This window comes from Ochotona princeps, chromosome 22 (assembly GCF_030435755.1).
Source record: "Ochotona princeps isolate mOchPri1 chromosome 22, mOchPri1.hap1, whole genome shotgun sequence".
Lineage (NCBI taxonomy): Eukaryota > Metazoa > Chordata > Mammalia > Lagomorpha > Ochotonidae > Ochotona > Ochotona princeps.
In genome coordinates this window covers 24,547,697-24,568,073 of record NC_080853.1, presented here as the reverse complement: position 1 = coordinate 24,568,073, position 20,377 = coordinate 24,547,697, and the positions used below count along the sequence as shown (strand labels likewise).

The 20,377-nt window shown below is 46.3% G+C and overlaps 1 protein-coding gene across 1 annotated transcript in view; it reads left to right on the top strand.

The window, feature by feature from the left end:
* The window catches only part of SLC24A3 (solute carrier family 24 member 3), a 445,716-nt gene that overhangs the window by 379,632 nt on the left and 45,707 nt on the right, over nt 1–20,377 (top strand). Inside the window, exon 7 of the mRNA XM_004585641.3 lies at nt 15,976–16,050. Within this exon, the coding sequence (XP_004585698.3) occupies nt 15,976–16,050 (75 nt within the window). The remainder of the gene's footprint in view (nt 1–15,975; nt 16,051–20,377) is intronic.

The following is a 20,377-nucleotide window of genomic DNA, read 5'->3' as shown; positions in this document are numbered from 1 at the left end:
AATATTGATGGCATAATAGAGAGATGTTTACAATGGAAGATAGGGCTGTGGACATCCTCACGCTCTATCCAACATGGAAGCCAGAAGCCACAGAAAGCTAATGGGGTGTGAAAGGGGAGAAATCTTCCAAAGTGTATCAGCCTTCCCTGGGGAAGACCCTCTCCCTGAAAGATAATGGTCACGAATGCCAGAATACCAAATGTTAAAGTCCTGACAAATCCCCAAAATTACAATCCTGGAAGACTAAACTCTCGAATATCAAAAGTTCATTTCCAAGTTTACTTGTGTTTCCTGGAGGGAGAGGCCTTTGTATTGGGATTTCCCACCCCCCTCTACTTTAAATTGGCAGCCTTATATTTTTACACTTGCTGTACTGATAAATTGCATCTTCACATCCACTCCAATATTTGCACTTTTGCAAATTTGACTCCTTGGAAGTTTGCATCAGAACATTTGTTTAAAACTGTTGAAACATCCACCAGTAAGTGAAGACATAACCATTGTGTATACCTGTATTGTGAAAGAGGAAATTTCTCCAACTCTCAGCTCTTTACCGTTTTACCCAATCTCCTAACCTGGGCTACCTGTTAGGGAATTTTAAGTGAGTATGTTACCAACCCCTGTGACATGCATGAAAGCAAAGCACTTGTTGGCCTACCTCTCTATGTACTCATAACTGTGACACTCATGCCCCATTACTGTAGGTGAGTTGAGACTTGCAAACAGATGTGTGATTATTGCCTATTTTACTGTATAAAATGGTCTCAAGTGGTCTGTTGTGTTTTTATGTTTCTCAAACAAATCTCCTTCTAAAAATGTAAATTAATGTATTTTAAAGATCTTTTGTATTTTTTTCCAGAACTAGTTATTTTCAGGATTTTGATATTTCAGGATTTAGTCTTTAGAGAATTTGATCTCTCGGATGTCAACATTCAGGATTGTATCATTACATGATTGGGTCGTTTGGGATTATGAACCAAGCCTTAGCCTACTAACAATAATAATAATGATAGCTATCAAATATTAGGGCTGTAAGAGGATACAGGGAGTAATACAAATCAGCTGAATCATTTTTCATAGTGGGATTCAAAAGATCATGCTTCAAGTGGATAAATCTGGAAAGATTTACTATAATCTTTTTATTTGCATTATATAAATAACAAGACCCAAAAATGAAAATATTGCTGAGAGGTAGAATAGGTAAGGGAGGGCTTGTTTTCCATTGTAGACCCACCCTTGAGTACAATTTGTTTTTTTAATATATTAACTTAATGTTTTATATAGAAATAAAGCCCTCAAGATAACTAACTTCCAAGTATCCGAGGGAGGAGGATGAGGCAGCCCCAAAGCCATCACTCACTTTATGGATTTGTCACATGACAGGCATTGTTCTGCACCTGCTATGTGTATCTGTCTTTGGTCCTAAGAACACTTGAGAGATGTGCTGGGATGATCTCTGGTTTGCAAGTGAAGAAATAGGTGCGCAAAAATATGAGATGACCACACAACTAATAACTGTTGGAGCTGGGATTTGAACTCAGGGACTCTGGCCCTGGCTCCTCCTGTTTTTCCATTCTGCATAAGTTTCTTCAGCATTTGGGCACCAACTCTGTTATTTCCTCATCTATACTAACAAGGACCTGATAGAAGCATCAGGTTATGCGAGGATGCTTCTAAAAGTGTGTGGAATTAAATAAGTTTATTGTGGTGCCAAAAAAAAGTGCATTGTTTTTGTATGATATGCAGTTTTCTCAGACTTTGGGAATACTCCTTCTGGAGGTTGAAGCAAATTGTTTGAGGTTGTTTTGGTGAGTCTTAAAAGACTTGAAAACAGGAATGTTAAGAATGGTTATCTCTGGTAAGAAACATAATGTGATGGGGGAAAGGAAGCAAAAATATTTTTACTTTCAATTTGTACTCAGTTGTACCACTTGATTTTTTAAACCATCATTATCAATACTGTTACTTTTAATTTTTCATATTTATTTTCATATTAGTGGAAAGGCAGAAGGAGAGACAGACAGAAACAGAGAGATCTTCCATCTGCTGATTTCAATCCCCAAATGGCCACAGCAGCCAGGGCTGGTCCACATCAGAGCCAGGAGCTCCATGTGGGTCTTCCAGATGAATGGCAGGTACCCAAGTACAACCTGCTGCCTTCCAGGATGCACGTGAGCAGGAAGCTGGATTGGAAGGAGAGCTGGGACTCAAATCAGGCACTCTGCTAGGATAGGCAGTCATCCTCAGTGGCATCTTAACCACTACAGCAACATCAGTGGCATCAGTATCAATGTTTTAAATAAAAACTTTAATTTCATATTGTACAAAACCCACAAATTTCAGTGGAGTTTTAAACACAGGAAATAATTTGCTAAAATTCGATATATAACCCTCTCACTTCCCAGAATTGGAGGCAATTGGAATTAACATGCTTGTTTTAACACAACCAGAGGCGCCCCTTGGGAAGTAATGATGTAAACATTTTCTTATTTGAAGTGTTGATTTCAGTTCAATCCTTGTTAATCCTTCTATCCAGCAGAAAGGTCCCTGGGATGGCTAGACTTCAGCAGTTCTGGGCTGAAGGTGAAAGTGACTTGGTGTGACTTGGAGCCCAGGTAGTCCCTTGGGGCACATACACCTGGAGCCTGGAGCCCTCTCTTTTAAGCTTTGTGACTGCCTCGAGGCTGAGCTACTGTGGGAAGTTTGGGGTTCAGCCCTTGGACCCAGCAGAGAATGTGGCAGATAGCCACCAGTCCTGCAGGTATGTCAAACCCTAGTCTTTGCATCTCCTCTACTACACAGTGGAGCAATCCTCCTACCCCAAATCTTGCTTTCAAGTGGTACAGCTCCCAAATCGTTGCTGCCAATCTCAAGAGAATATCAGGATATCTTGATAGCCATAGTCATGGGTGGGCATACTACTGAGTGTATTGACGCAATCCTAGCAAGCACATGCAGTGTTTCGTGACCTCTCCAGACATTTTAGACACAGATAAGAGTCCCTTCCTAGACATCGTGTGGGTGTGGGAAGTGCCAGGAAGTCCCTTGGTTCTGAATGTCGGACAGCTGTCAGCCTAGCAGGGCGTAGCAGAAGGGTGCAGTGCTTTCATCACTGGTCTATATCAAAATCACCTATAAAAACTTTTAAGGCACCCAGTGAATGAGTAGCAGCATGGCTCAGTTATAACCAAGTCTCTGGGGGTGAGAATTTCATGCATTCAGATGGTGCCCAAGTACAGTCTGAGATGAGACCAGGGGCTTCCCTGGGAGTATGTCGTCAGAGGGGAAACTGGGGGTGGGGCCTCCCTGGGAGTGTGCAGTCAGAGCGGAGACCAGGTGCCTTCCTAATAGTGTATAATCAGAGAGGAGACCCCGTGGCTTCCTGGGAGTGCATGATCCAGAACCACTGGGCTATGCCCAGGCATAAGCAATTGGCCAGCATACTTACGTGGTTCTCAGAATGAGCTCATCTGCTTAACCCATGCCAAGGGGCTAAACATGCAAGAAACTCTGCAGTAATTCAGACTTGGTTCACTGTGCAGCTATATCTCTTTCAAACTGACCTTCACTGAGCCTTACTTTAATTACCTATAAATGGGAATATTTTTCAAATGCATAAGAAAAAAAGAGCACATAATTCTTGACACAATGTTTAGTACCCAAGGCTCTAGTTGCCCAGAATGAAAATTGAGGGAAAGTTGTTCAGAGTGTACCAATTGCAGGATGAGAATCTCAGAAAAGAGCCTGCTAGCATGTCTCTGGAGCCCCCAAACTGTTCAGAGGGGCCTTTTCTTTCCTTGAGTGGTGACACAGGGGCACAGTAGAAGCTGCTGCTGGCCAATATTCTTTGCTCCTGTTGTGTACTGGTGCCGTCTTTGTGTCACTGCAGAGCCAGGCTCTTCTGGTGTATGTCCATGTGGATCCTTACATACTACTGGGGGCAGGTGTGGCACATCTGATCATGCTAGTGAGAGAAGAGCATGCGCCCCACTCCTGAGCACCCCGTAGGTAGCAGTGGAGGCAGAGGAGTGGGAGGAGTCATGTTAGATTGAGTGGACCAGAAGGTTGGTTGCCTATAATGGATAGAAAAAGGAAGTGGTGCCTTTAAGCTTGGTCTGTGGTGAAGAGACCTCTCCCCAATGCTCAGCCTCTTTAATGACATGGGTGGGGAGCTGCTCTTATAGGACAGACAAATGAGATGGGATCCTAGCAGGAGTTATGGCCTCTGGGACTTTTATGCCACCACCATGTGGTTGTCATGGTGACTCCTCAGTCCGGTCCCGGATGAGACATAGGTGTTTCTGGGGAGGGTGAACGCATGAAGCCGAGAGTTAAAGAGATACCTGTTACTTTCCAAAGCTTCAAGAATTCACCTTAACCACACTGACCGCCTCGATGGGTGCCATCACAGCTACAGTCCCTGTACACACAGTTACTTCGGGCCAAAGGAGCCAAGATGGCTACCCATGCCTCTGGCACCCCGTACAGACCTCACTGCACTCTGATGCCACCTTGCCAGGCTCCTGGTCCCTTCTGCCTCACAGGTGTGATTCAGACTCTGTGAAGTGCTCACAGAGCACCCAGGGCGTCTTGCTGAGATGCCCATTCTGATGCCACGGCTTAGGAAGTGGTGCCTGGGAGTCATGTTTCTTAGGCGCTCCTTGGCAATGCTGCTGTCACAGGAAGCACACTGAGCCATGAACAATCCTGGCACAGATCTCTGCAGGAGGCTCCAGTTCTGCACTTAGCAATCTGACAAAGCACAGTAAATGCTGGGAGCCACTGTCGTGCTTCCCAGAAAACTAGAAATGTAGCCAAGTTGCTCTATGATAATGGATGAGGCAGGCAGTGCACAGAATTGAAATCTACAGATAGCCCCAAATAACACATTTGCCATTCGCTTTCACCTCCTCCACTGGGAGTTCTTATCAGCATATTCAGAATGGACAGAGTTCCACAACGCCTCTTTTCCCCCTTTCTAGTGGAGGGACAGTGACTAAGTGCACAGGAGGACTAAAACCCTGATAGCTCCTATCTCCACAAGTTCAACATTGAATAGGATTTGGTGAACCTGTATGAGCAAAAAAATGTCTATTCTTACTACCCACTCATCTTTAGTGCTTCATCTTATACCTGAGACAAAACCCATCATGTCAACAGCTTCTGTGACATAATCCGCAATAAAAATACAAGATTCTTTGTTTTGTTTTGAAGTCACAGTTTTAGACAGGAAGAAACAGAGAACGAGAGATCTTCCAGCCACTGATTTACTCCCCAAATAGCCACACTGGATGGGGTTGGGCCAAGCCAAAACCAGAAGCCTGGGACTCCATCTCATCTCCCACATGGGCGGCAGGAGTTTAAGCACTTGAACATCCTCCACTGTTTTTCCCAGGCACTTCAGCAAAGAGTTGGATTGGAAGTGGAGCAGCCAGGACTCTAATAAGTGCTCATGTGGGATACTGGCATTATAGGTGAAGACTTAAACCACTGTGTCACAGTGATGGCTCCCATATAAGATGCTTTCACGTAGTATTACAGCAGATACTGCCTCATGACTGCGAGGACTGGCGTGGACATGGGCTCTGAAGAATGGAGAAGACCCCGCCATTGGAAGCTCAGCGCCATTTCAGATGCTCAGTCCCCCTTCTTCTTCACTTCTGCTAGTTCCACATTCTTTAAACGTTTCATAAGCCAGCTCCTGATTCCTAGTAAGGCCTCCGAAAAGGAAACGTCCTCTCTTTTCTCCAATCCACAATCACCCCTCGGCCCTGACAGTAATTCACCAATCCCTAGCTGCCGCATGCACCCACTACCTGCCCCACTGATATCAAGAATATATTCCCTTTGTTTTCTCTCTCTCTGTCCCTCTCTCCTCTTCTTCCCTCCACTCCGGTTACAGCAACTTTTCTCAGCTGGAGGAAAGACCTTCTGTGTGACTCACTGTGTCTGGCTTCTTGTGTTTACGGCAATAAAAGCTAACAATCACTGGTTTGAAATCACTAAATCCTCTGTAACAGTTGAACTTGCTTTTAACCTTGAAATACATGTATTACTGCATCTCCAGTTTTTAGTATTTTGATAACTGGATTTCAGTACATTGGTTTCTTGGTAACTGTGTTAGTCGTTTTCTGTGTTTGAAGATACCATTCTGAACCGAGGTCCAGGACATGCTTGAGAACGCCTGGACAACCTTAGTGGCAAGCTCTGCAGAAGTGATGCCTGATGGTGTTGATAACGTTCCGTCAGGTCAAGGGTCATGAATGCATACTCTGTAGGTCCCTCCTTTAAGGAATAACTGAGTGAAGTGATCAAAACTAAGGAAAACAGAAACAGAGAGAGAGGGATCTAGGGAAGCTGACCTTGACTTTGAAGTTGAGAGCTGTAATGAGTGGATGGCCCATGGCAAGCTGACATGTGCTGGCTGTGTCCCAGTGACCAGCCCCACGGTGACATGAGGTTGCCTGGTCTTCAAGGTATTCCCCGGAGAAACCAAAGGTCTTGGTGTGGTGGACTCTCACCACTGACCAAAATGTCCTGTACATTTGAGCAGCCAGTTCAATGAAAAAGGGTCAGTTTTGTTTGGCTGAACAGCAGAGGATGTTCAAGTGTTTAAGACCCTGCCCCCTAAATGGGAGACTCAGATGGAGCCAAACAGCGGTCAGCAAACAGATAAGTGGGATAAGTGGGCATTTCAGAAAGGTTCAGCAGTCCCTTTGCCCTGAGAACATTTCTTCCCAGTTCACTGAACCTGAGGTTCTATACTGATCCAAAGAAAGACAGCCATGATCTCCATCAATAGCCGAAATCTAAGTTAGGTCACCAGATTGAGGAAAACATGGGACACTCAGCTAAGTTTCCATCTCAAATAGCTAATGAATGTAGTCTTAGTATGGGGCTCGAATGGAATTTAAGGTATATCAAGCAGAAGTATTTGGTGTACATCTGAAATTCAAATTTAACCACACTTCATGTTAACTTTGTAAGCAAGGCCAGCCCAGGTTGTGAAGGAACAGACAGTATTAAAGTCAACATTTAGTTTTTTTATTGGAAAGGCAGATAAACAGAGAAAAGGAGATACAGCAAAAATGATCTTCAGTCCACTGGTTCACTCCCCACGTGGCCACAACAACCTTTCCACTGTTTTACTAACCGAGTGGCTAAATGACCAGAGCTGCTGATCCAAAGCTAGGAGCCAGGAGCTTCTTCTGGGTCTTCCATGCGGTTCAGGGTCCCAAGGTTTTGGGGCTGCCTCTACTGCTTTCCCAGGCCAAAAGCAGGGAGCTGTATGGGAAGTGGAGCAGCCGGGACATGAACTGGTGCCCTCAGGGGATCCCAGTGTATACAAGGCAAGGACTTAGCCACTAGGCTATTACTCCAGGCCCTAGTCAACATATAATATTACCAATACCAGCTAACGTGGTGATCATACCAGGGGGCTCTTGTGTTACACTCTCTCTGTGTCTCACAAGAACACTATTCCTGATTACATGGAGGGGCATAGCCTGCTCACGCATCTGAGATGAGATTTGGTTGTGTTTTAGAGATGACAAAACTCTGTGTCAATGTGTTTCTGTGCGTGTGTTGGTGGAAGTGCTCGCTCTGATGACCGGATTACCGTGTAAACTCATGTCTGGCTAGAGTAGTCACAATCTGATCCATGACCTTTCACCCTTACCAGCTCACTTCCCACCAACCTTACTTCCTGCCACAAAAACCCACGCTTCTTTGTCTGAAGGCTCTTCCTGGCCACTGAAAGCTATGCTTTCTTCCCTTGAAGTAGGAATTACCAGGAAATCGATGCTAACAAATGCAGCCCTCAACCAGTGACTCAGCTCCCACTCCCCTCTGCTGAGACCCAGGGAGAGCCCTGGTCTTATGTAGCCTCCCTTAGTCCCTGCTAGGATTAAGCCCCAGGGATCCACTGCAATGATGTGTTTATTGTCTTCCTTCTTCCCCATGTGGCTAACCATGGTTCCTGAAATCACCTCCCAAACAGACTCTTTTTTTTATATTAATTACATTGCATTATGTGACACATTTTTATATGCACTGGGATTCCCCCTGCCCTCTCCCCATGGTGGATTCCTCCACCTTGTTGCATTACCATAGTTCGAATTCAGTTGAGATTCTTTCATTGGAGGTATTTACCAAGCATAAAGTCCAGCATCTTATTGTCCTGGTAAGTTCAGTGGTTTCTTGGTGAGACCATCTCTGGTCTGAAGGCAGAGCAGGCAGAGTATCATCCCAATCAATTAAAAGCCCCAACATAATATTTACAACAATTTACAACATTATGGCATTAATTGATATGGTATTGATTAAGCAATATGTTAATAGGAAAATGTAAGTTCTCAACCACAACCTGTGGCTTCTTCATAGACATTTCAATTTTGGTTTATATTCAACCGTGTTCTATACACCTTAAAATGGCTATAGATTGCTATTCAGCTGTCTCATGTCTATTTTAATTTTAGTATTCAGCAGTTTATAGCATTGAAGCCTGATTTCGCTGAACTTGGCTGGTTTTTTTTGGGTAGTCTAACTCTATAATTCTAACAGGACATATGTCAACAGTTTAGGTGAACAGTTTTAGGAGGGGTGTGCAGAGAAATCTTCAATACCCCAGTGAGGAGTAACTAATCTTTGTGTCCCACCCAGTGAGTTATAAGTGCATCCCCGTTGACCGTTTCCTGTCTGTTTCTAAGCTTTCCTTGTTGTTCTCTGTCTATCTATTCTAGTTTTGTTTGACAGACTCTTGATGCCTAAATCTGGATTTGTTTGTTAGTGAATCTAAACTAGCAACATGTGGCTAAATGCACCTTAACGTAAATGCACTGCAATGACTCAGCATACTTGTATCAAGTACCTAGCACTGCCAAGTGTTCTGCTAGGGGCTGGCCCAAGACCACCAGGCACTGAATGAAATAACCATGCCCTTTGGCCACAGAGCAGGTGATGGGCTCCAGGATACTGGAGGCGACAAGGCCAGCATTTCCTTCCACTACAGAGCTGTCTCCCCGTCTTTTTAGGGGTGTGTGTGTGTGTGTGCTGAACTATCCCAGTTTGAAATTCTAGCAGGCAAGAGCTCACCTTTCCCATGAAAGTAACTGCAGGGCATGTTGTGGGTGCCCAGGAGGACTGCTTCTGAGTTCCATAGCACTTCCAGGTTCTGAGGGGCATCCGCGGTTACGGGGTTCAGCACAGTCAACAAAGAGCAGTCAAGAGCTTGTTCTCTGCTTGTCCTGTCCTGGTGTGGCCTCGTTTTTATTTAAATCTCTCTCTGGTAGCAGCTTGTTTACTTGTCATTTGTTTTCATCACACATGAAAATAGAACTCAAAATGAGTTTTCTTAGAAAAGATATTAAACTTAAAATATGAATTCATTTTATGTTCCCCATGGTGAGCACTAATCAATAGGCTTGTTATATTTTTGCAAAAGCATTTAGTTTATATTTATGTGTGTATACATATACATGTGTATATATATTTTATATATTTAAATAATTCAATATTTATATTCAAGAGACAGAGAAAGACAGAGAGCTCACTCCCCTAGATGCCCACAATGGCCAAAATTGAGCCTGACCAGAAGTTCTTTGCGAGCAGGTTGTTTGGGAGCCAAGAGTTCAACCCAGGAAACCAATTAACTCCATTCATGACTGCTGCCTTCTAGGGTCTGCATTAGCTGGGAGCTAAAACTGGGAGCTGGAAGTTTAACCGTGCACTTGCTATGGGATGTGGCAGCTTAAGCCCTAGCATATCCTTTTCACAGAATCCTATTTTGACAGGGAATTTCTGGAAAGCTGGAGCTACTTGTATTTCAGTGATTTTTCCCCTACCATGCATCTTTTTATTTCACAAGTGTAATTGAATAAGGAGCAGATGACAGCTCCGAGACCACCCCATGGGATGAACAAGCCCAGGTCAGACCCTCTGGCATCTGGGCATCAGTGCCATTTGGCATTCTCAGATCATTTCCCAGGCATCCCAGAGCCCCAGCCCAGCCCAGCCTCAGAGCCCTAGCCCCGCCAAGCTCCAGCCCAGCCCAGTCCCAAAGCCCCCAGCTCAGCCCAGTCCAGCCCAGACCCAGCCCAGTCCCAACGCCCCCAGCCCAGACCCAGCCCAGCCCAACCCCAAAGCCCCCAGCCCAGCACCAGCCCAGCCCAGCCCCCGAGCCCCAGCCCAGCACCAGCCCAGCACCAGCCCAGCCCAGCCCCCGAGCCCCAACCCAGCACCAGCCCAGCCCACCCCTAAAGCCCCCAGCCCAGCACCAGCCTGTGGGTGGCATCTCCTCCCTGAAATGAGAGCTGGCTGCAGAAATTGTGTCAGCTCGGAAGCTTGGAACGAAGCTCGTGTTATGATTTTTCAAATCCCTTTTCCATGAAATTTGTGTGAAATCACAACATTTCTCTCAGATGAGAGCAGTCCCATGTTGTAAAACTATCACAGTGTTTTGTCTACTTTGGTAGTTTTTATTTTAAAACAAAAGGAAAATGCTCACAAATGGAGGGTTTTTGTGCCATTTATGATGTTTCTGCTATGGTAAATTCCACTATTCATCAAGAAGAATTGTCATAAATATTATTTCACATAATACACACAACCACATTATATATGTCCATGTATCCTGTGTGTGTATATTATCACATAATAAATAGCTCCATGTAGATTTAAAATGCATTTCAATCCGCAGAGGCTCTATTATTCTTTCCTAAGCAATTGTTTTTTGGCCTCCTTGAAGGAGTCAGAATTCCAGAAGTGAAGAGAATATGTTTTCCTCTGTTTGGGAAGTGTGATTTAAAAAAAAAAAATCCTTTTTGCATTATGCCATTCTGCAAGTAAACAGGGTTTTAAGAAGGAAGCTGATTCTACACATGCAGCAGACAATGTGTGAACAGCTACCTAGAAATAGAAATCGAAATATCAAGATGAAATTCTAGCTGGGAGGGATTCCTGGAGCTACCCAGGGAAAATAGAGCTTCAGGCAGAACTGACAGCAGGGGATGGGGGCGTGTGCTGACACGTGGCCTTTTTAGCCTGCACCCTCTGTATTATTGAACAGTGGGCTCCAGGCCAGAAGTGCGCCCTGTAAGTTTTCTCCCAGGACCCCTCTTCTGACTTCCTGGCCTGAGTGACTCGCCTTTCTTTCTTGCCGTTATTTGCAAAGAGCTAAGGAAGACACTCTGTCTTAACACCAGCTCTGGGCTGGGTGACAGCTACCAGCAGGGGCAGAGAATCCTCCATCTCAACATGGGAGATGTCCCTCTGTGCCAGGAAATTCCATCAGGTGCTGAATCAGATGGGTGTCAGAGTCCATCAAGAGACAGACAACCCCCTCCTGGAGACCCAGAGGGAGTCCCGTGGGCCCCCAGAGAGAAGGCTGGGTGTATCATGTTAAGGGAGAATGAAACCTTCAATCCCCGAACTGTGAGCTGTGTGGTATTTTATTTTGTAAACTAACATACCTCAGCTGACTAGTAGTTTTATTCTGCATTCAATTGACTCTTTCCCTGCTGCATGCCTGTCTAGATCACCTGCATACCTCATTGCATGCACACATGTGTCTATAACCCATGTGGGGACTCCTTCCTGCTTTGGTTGCTAGCTAGCCCTGAAGCTCTTCAAGCATAGTTTCTGAACTTAGCTTAGCTCTTGTGTTTCACCCTTCAACTGTTCCCCTCCTTGACAACTTTGAATGTCTGATGGCTTAAACAATGAAGAAAAGAAAATCTCATTGAAAGGCAATTACAGATGAGTGTGTTTTCTACCCCAGCCTCAGGGAAGCCCTGTAACTGGAATATGGGAGAATGGGAGTATGGGAGGACAGATGGAGATTGGAACCAGGCTTCCTAGGTTCAAATCCCAGCTCCTCCCCAAGGCTCATCATAGGATCTTAGCCAAGTCTCTCAACTTTGCCATGCCTGAATTGCTTTCAAAGGGGACAAAGCTTTGCCTGGTTAGGCTGCTGTGAGAAATGGAGGAGATAACTTCTCTAAATCCCCTGATATGCAGAAATTGTAGATGAAGATTTGCAGATGCCATCAACAGTAGTCTCAGACAAGCAAGGTGGAAGACGTTGAGTTCCTAATCACCACTCTCACTATAAATCTCACAAAATTATGAATGATGCCTCTTTAATTCCTTCCGGAGTGTGGAAAGAAGGCATTCTCTGACTCTTTACCTCTAGATTTGCTGGACTGGAATTTTATGAATGACAGCCCAGGTAATGGAAGCTTTTCTGTTGACACAGAAAGGGAAGATATTACTGCCTATCCAACATTGACAGCTAGACCAATGTGAGTCGTTTGCCCTATGTTTCCATATTTTTAATTTTTATTGAGGATAAAGAGGCAACCTGTTCTAGAAGATTTATAATGAAAACTGTCATCTTCCATTCCCACCAGCACCGTTTTTTCGCTCTTCTAAGGCAACAACTGTCATCCACTAATTTAGCTGTTTCTGAGGTTTGCTCACATCCATGTAAGTGGCATGCTGAGAGGTGATGCCAGCGTCCCACAGCAGAGCCTGTTCCGCTTCCAGTGCAGCTCCTTGCTAAGGAGACTAGGAAATCAGCAGAACGTGCTCCAGGTGCGTGGGCCCTAGCCACCGATGTAGAAGACCCAGATGGAGCTTGAGATGGGAGTTTGCTCTCTCTCCCTGTCTGTGATTATGTCTTTCAAATGTATAAACCTATTTCAAACATAATAATAAACATTTTCTTGGATGGGAACTGCTTGGTCTTTCAGTGGCAAGTGTTCTCCACTGCCCTCAAGGTGCAGACAAGGATGTTTAGGTCTCTGCCAGTCACTCCTGCCTACTGCAGGGCCCCATCTTTGCCGGATAGTCGCAAGTCTGGCTAGACAACGCTTAGTTTAGATTATGTGGCCTCTCTTCACAGCTAAGCCATTAATACACACTTATTCATCTGTTTTCTCTGTGGTTTACACATGTCTTTCTGTGTGGTTTGGTTAGTTTTGTAAATAATATTCTCATACCTCCTGTGTGTTTAAAACTTTCAGATACTCCATTAATTTTCTCCTTTTGCAAACATTTCTTCTAAAGGCCTCCAACCTGCTCCATTCTAAACCCACTATCAATGTTTCATTTTAGAATATCTTTGTCACCTTCTTTCTAGAATCTCCCTTCACCATCATTCTGGCAGTCTCCTTCAATTGCTATTTTTGGTTCCAGTTGCAGGCATTGTGGTTTATTGCAACATAATCTTATGGAACAGATGCTTTGCTCCCTTGTCTTGATGACATCTATCCGCAGGTAGATTTTGTTGTGGGGTACAGGAGAGATCATGCCAGACAAGACCAGACTGTATTAAGGAGTCTTTATTAACCAAGGTTGATGATAACAGAGTCCACTAGAAACTAGCAAATGACAAATCCATATGGCAATCCAGTCTGAATAGAAACCCCGAGAGGAGCAAATGGTCATTATCATGAAGTCCATCCATTACACTGAAGACCTATGTCCTAGCTTCCCCAGCAATATAAGTTATCCTAAGAGACATGCAGCAAACAACCTGGGCACACTTACAAAACTGTAAACATTCACCTTTTCCTGCCTTCTCTGTCCACATTCCATTACTGCTAGGTCCACCTCTCCTAGAACTCTTGAACAAACTACACAAATTAGAAATACAATGCATTTTAGCATTTGCATCTTTACTGTCCCACACAAGCAGTGAACAGAGGGTGAGAAATACAGACATACAGGGACCATGCTCAGGGACTACCTGTCCACAGAGTCTGTCCACGGGAAGCAGTCAGAGTGTTAGAAGCATGCAACCAAGAGAGCAAGCTTCTCCCTATCATGGGCCTTTACGGGGGCTTGTGAGGGGAGTGGTACAAAGCAGTGCAATCCCACCCCCTTCCAGGTTCATCACAGGTGAGCATCACCGGTGGGCAGAAAGGATTATGTGGGTGGGGAAGGTGTAACGACAAAGAAGCTGAAGCCCGTGACCCTGAACTTGCTGCCTAATACTGCAACAATTTTCAGAAAAGCCCCAACAGTAGGTAAAGTTATTTAGACTAAACTTTTAATTTTATCGTTTTTTTTTTCACTTTTGCTTAATAACTTGTTTGGACAGAGAACTCCAGGTTCAAATTACTTTCCTCTCTGGTTTTGAAAGCATTGCCTCTTTTAGCTCCCAGTGTCTTTTTTGAGAAATAAGTGTGTGTTGTTGTGGTTTTCAGCCTCTGTACAAAAAACTCTTGTGTCCCTCAGGTGTTTTTAAGGACTTTCTCTTCGTGCCAGTATTTTGGATGTCTGTAAGGGCATGTCTGTGTGACTTGTGTTAGAGACTCAGAGAGCCCTTCGTCTCTGAAAGGTTCAAAGTCCCGAACATCTGGGAATTGTTCTCAAATTACTTATTTGATTATTTTATCCCCTAGGCTTTCTCTGTGTCTGGAATGTCTTTTCTTCCAGTGTTGAGTCTCTTGTTTAGAGGTGAGAATGGACAGTAGTGGAGCTGTCTGCAAAGAGGAAGGAAAAAGGCATGCGTTCATTTTACAGCAATTAAGTGATTGGAGGAAAAATTCAGAATTAATATGTGCCACCTGTTTTTAAGTTCATCTTCCAGATTATAAAAAATTGAATGCATAGTCACAACTGCTGGAAGAGGAACAGTTGGGTCCAGGCCAATCTTACCCATGGGTGATGAATGCTGGTCACAGGTTGTAAGAATTCACAGTACAGGGATACAATGATAAAGGATACAGAAAGTTTTATGTTTGCTCTAGAGTGAATTTTGTGGCCTGACAAATCTGTAACTTAGCTCTGCAAACACAAAACCTAATAAGGCAAAATCAGCAGCAGTGTGCCTGGAACAAGGAGAAGAATGTGTTAATGCAAGCAGACTGGCCTCATTATTCATTTATGGTTCTATTTAAGTCATGGCTTTCAAGTTATTTGAATCCACAAAGCCTTCTCTGACTTGATCTTTCTTTATCGATGGCACAGCAGGCGGGAGCAAAGAGGCCCAGAGCAGGGCCATGTTCCCTGGCCCTGGGGTAACCTGTGCCTGTCACCACCCTGCTCAGGGTGCTACACTGGCTATGTCCTTCACTTACTCAGCTGAGCATGTAGGTGGCCTTGAGGTGGCTGATACTCACCTGGTGTGATGACCCTGCCAAAACAACAGAGCAATCATACTAAGTGCCCACAGGAGGAAATACACTCACTCCAGGAGAGAGCTCACACCCTGGCATGCTCCCTCCCTATCCCCATACCCTCTCCTCTGTCCACTCCCAGTGTCCTTCTCCTGCAGGCCACAGCTTCCTTCACCTCCAGCAGGGCCCCTTCTCCGAACTGTGAATGCCACGTCAGTATACAAATCCATCTGATTAAACAATCTGATTACACGAAGGTCAATGCCAAGGAGGCTAGGCATGTCATAGAGCCCCGGGGGAAGCAGTCCAGGGGCATGGCCACCCCTCTGATGGGCAGCAACTGCTCTGTTGGCTGCTCATCACCCCACAGGAGTTCTGGCTACAACAGATATTGGTGTCACCAAGCAAAACACAAGGTTGCATGTGTTCCTCCTGTCTTTGACATCAAGCCCATTCCTGGGAGACAGGAGATGCCTCCAACAGGTGATTGCACCGAGCGGTCCCTCATCTTCTGGCAGCTTGGGATCGCTGGCTTTCTCTGTTCTGTTGGCTAAAGTTAGACCCAAGTCACAGTCAGTAGGCAGTGTTTCCGGCTCCCTTGCTCCCTGGCTGCCTTCCACCACAAGGCCTTCCCCAGTAACCAGATAGTTTCAGCTTCAATCCCATGTCAGTATCTGACACACAGAAGGAGACCTGTACACCTGAGAGGTTCCATATATTTCTAGCAATTGGCACATTGACTCAACCCTGGACAGGAGGTGTGAGTCCTAGTTTTGCCTAGGCTAGTGCCTAGCAGGATCTGTGCCATCTCGTTGGTGTGTTGACTGACTTTCTGTGTCTCCCTGCCCTCCAGGTGGTTGCTCTGTCCTCCTGGTGCCTGCTGAGGGACTCCATCTACTACACGCTGTCCGTGGTCGCACTCATTGTGGTAAGTTGCTGTTTCCTTCTATGCCCCCCTCACTATGCCTCCCGACACTGGGCTCCTCTGCGTGGAGTTTGCTCCAGAACAGTGCTGGGCATCAACAAGAGCGTGCAGATCTGTGTGTGATGCAACTTCCTTTCTCAGATCTCCCAGACACCCCCCAGCTGATCATCAGGTGCTCAGCACGGGAGTCTGGCCTTGGGTTGTCTGGGTCCCTGAGCATTTCTTGTGGTTGTTCTTTCTCCGGGGCTGTCTGAGGCTCCCTTCACCTGTCCTCAGCTTGGGAACTAGCTCGTCCCAGCTTTGGAGCTAGCTTGTCCCCTTATTACCTGTAAGATCCCAAGACCCTTCCTTGGTCCCTCAGCACCTGTTTGAGTTCTTACTGGTATCATCTTCCTCAAGTCCAGTTACAGATAAAAACGCTGTCAAGGACATCTCTGTGTCCCAGGCCCAACTTGTTTCCAACTCATCTTTCCATGTGTACCCTGGCACTGAAAGCTCCCATACCTATCCCAGCCACTCTGCCTAGACATGGTATTAAGTCAACCCTGCCTCCCAACTCGGATGCTACTCACTCAGCCTAATGATGCTATGAGTTTCCATCTGATCACAATCTTCCCAGCGGGTTTCTTCTCTGTAAAGCTCACTTCAAAAGGCTCTTGCCAGTGCTAGTGGGAAGCTGCCACCCATTTCCCTTCCCTTCCGCCCAGTCGCTCTCTATTCACAGCCATCCGGGTTTCCACCAAGAATGTCTCCCCTCATGTACTGTGATGAGCAGCACTGGGTCAGCCATGGGAAAAGCCTCGCCTCTTTAGCTTGCCAGGCTGAGCCATCTGGGAGGAGCAGGTGACAAGTGAAAGAACATATAGACAGGGTTGGGAGATCTGACTGTTGACATTGTCCCTCCCCCCTCCTACCCCCAACACCCCTGGATGGTAAATGTCACGCATCAGCTCCCTTAGGTGAAGGGATGCCTGGTGGCAGGTAAATTGCCACTTCTTCTAGGTGTGGCTGAAGGGTGTTTCCACAAGACATCAGCATTTTACTGTGTGCAGTTGCTGTCACCGATGTGGGTGGTCATCACCCAGCCCGTGGAAGGATCTCACAGAAAGGCTGAGAATGGTGGATTTGCCCTCCCTATGTGTGCTGGGCTATCCATCTTCCCCTGCCCTCACCCACGAGGGCCTCCAGTCCTTGGGACTTTGAGCATATCCTTGACCTGGAACCTTTGGCTTCCTGGTTCTCATTCCTTTGGCCTTGGCTGGAAATTCTGCCAGCGGCTGTTACAGGTCATGGGACTCTGTCAGCCCTCACAGTAATGTGAGCCAGCTCTTCATGGCCGGCCCAAATGGCCTGGGAGAAATGGATCTCTCTGGGTCTTGATTTTCTTTTTTAAGATTTAATTTTCTTTTTTTAGTCAGATATACAGACAGAAAGATCTTCCATTTGATGATTCACTCCCCAAGTGACCTCAATGGCCAGAGCTGAGCTGATCCAAAGTCAGGAGCCAGGAGCTTCTTCCGTGTCTCCCATGCGGGGACAGGGTCCCAAGGCTTTGGGCCGTTCTCGACTACTTTCCCAGGCCCCAGTCAGGGATCTGGATGGGAAGCAGGGCTGCTGGGATTAGAACCAGTGCCTATATGGGGTCCCAGCACCTGCAAGGCAGGGACTTTAACTGCTAGGCTACCATTCCAGACCCGGTCTTGATTTCCTTATCTGCACACCAGGACGAGAGCTCCCTGCGGGGTCTATTCACCTGTCCTGTCCTACAAAGCTCTTCCCTGGATGCTTTTGTAGCTCTCTAGGCCAAAAAGGTCAGTATGATGCTTGACATGAAACCCTCCCTAAGGTGGGCAATCCTTGATTTACAGACTACTCCAGTCTCTTTCAGGAGCTCAATGTGGCCTTGATCTTCACTTCAGAGCTTCCAAGTTAAAACAGGAAGGGAACTGGTGTACCACTATCCTTTCATTAGCAACTGGGAAGGCTGGACCCACCCATCCCAAAGGTGGACACAAGGGTTCGGGGGTGTTGATGCTGAAACTGAAGATGCGTTTGAGTTTGTCAGCTCTTGGTCAGGAGACACGAAGCCCCACATGAAGTCCAGGTTCATGTTCTTGGCCATTACCTGGGGAAAGAATTAGACACCTAAAACACATCTCTCTCCCAGACTCCTAGAACTCTGTCTCATCTTTGCCATGTGGCCAGCCTGTGAAGCCCAGCTGGTTGTGAGAGCCCTGTTCCCCTGCCCTTATTGTTTTCATGTGATTTTGTTCAAGAATTGGGAGTCAGGATGGGACAGATAAACACAGCCGTCTACTCTGCTGCCTTCTGGAAAGAGATGACTTGTATGCATGAAGGCAAGGCAATGCAGTGGAAGGGACAGAGCAAGCTCTCCCAAGAGGGCACTCAGTGATACCCATTCCCTCCAGCCGTGTTGTGTCAGGGGCATTCCCTGTTTTCAGCATGGACACCTCCTGCACTATGTGTGAAGTGACTGTCTTCTGCCTAGTGTATCTGGTCATATTCAAGATAAAAAGAACATAATAGTTGTTAATGATGTACAAAGAGAGATTTTACAGGTGACACACTCAGTGGAACCAGGGCTTCGGGCACGAGAACCATCTACCTTGGGGTGTGGTGTGTCAGTTGCAGAGCTGGATGGGCTCAGCCTGCTGTCCCCCAGCAGCTCTGGTTTTTCTCCAGGCAGAAGCCAACTGTGAGAGCAAATGGCTCTCTGCCGTTCCTCTCAGCTGTGTGTTCGCAGACCAGTTGTCAGGGCAAGAGTTTTGTGATAAGAGATGGAAAAGGCAATATCTAAGTCTACAGGGTAAAGTCTGAGATCTTCTTTCTTTGACTGAGGCCCCTCCGTACTCCACTGGATGTTGCTTACTCCCGGCGTGTTTGCCTCAAATGCAGGTCCAGAGATGGTCATCCACAGGCTCAGGGCCCAGCAAGCTCCATTTTCACCAGCACCTCCCCCCACCCACTCCTACCACCAACAGGTGGCTCTGCTCCCAGCAGCATCACACCAGACAGTATGGCTGCAAAGCATCCCCTTGGGATGTTCCTCCACTGTATAGCCGTGATAGCTCTGGAGTCCATTTCTGAGTGTCCCTGAGAAGACACTCATGGCAGTATATGTTGCTGGGTTTGTCTGGGTTCCTTTAAAATGTGTGTGTGTGTGTGTGTGTGTGTGTGTGTATGTATGTATTTTAATTGGAAAGGTAGAGTTACAGAGAGAGAAGGAAAGAGAAATAGAGAGAGAGATTCCATCCACTGGTCCATCCCCCAAATGCCACAATGGTCAGAGCTGGACCAGTCAAAAGTCAGGAGTTTATTCCAGCTCATCTATATAGGTGCAGGGGCCCAGGTAATTTGGCCATCCTCCACTGCTTTGCCAGGTACATTGGCAGGGTACTGGGTCAGAAGTGGAGCAGCTGGGACTCGAACCAGCACCCAAATGGGATGATACCAGCACAAATGAAGCCTTCACTAACTGCAGCCACAAGTGCCAGCCCTGTTTGGGTTTCTGATGTAGAGTTACAGTGGATTAGTGGACCTTGTGAAACAGTGTCCCAATCCTTGGGTTCACTTTTACAAGAGACTAAAAGTAGGCATAAAGAGCCGCTCTCTGTGACCAAGAAGCACAGCTCTTAGCCAAGCAGCAGCCCCCTCGGATACCCCAACACTGTGCCCCAGCCCCAGCTGCTGGCTGCAGCTCACACACTTGCGTCTTTTCCTCCTTTTTCTCTTAATCATCTTGGTCACACAGTCATTTCTCTTCCGGCTTTGCTTGCATAATCTAAGCTTCTCTGTGGGATTCTGCCATGGTGCTTAAAATTCCTTTATTTAAAAGTCCTTCCTTCTACCCACAAACTCACTACCAACCTCCTTCAAGCAATTTCTCTAACTATTAGGTATTTTTTTATGCTCGCCCCTATTATATAGCTCAGAAATGCTCAGCGGGTGGAACTGCCAGCCCCCTGGGATTGTATAATAAAGAGCTCATTCACCCACGGGGCAAGATGCTGAGACCACATGCATTTCTGTATGCAGCCTTGGCAAGAGGCTCCATGGCCTCACAATGAGAAGCTGGGACAAGCTGGGGCCTGGAGGTCCTGTGAGCGGTCAAGGCTGAGGTCAGTATTGTGCCACAGTGGGTTAAGCCACCAGCTGTGATGCCAGCCTCTATGGATCCCGGCTGCTCCACTTCCAATCCAGCTCCCTACTAATGCACCTGGGAAGCGGGAGAAGGTGGCCAACGTGCCCGGGCCCCTGGTAACGCCGTGGAAGTTCCAGACTCTTGGCTGGAGCCAGGGCTGGGGAAGGA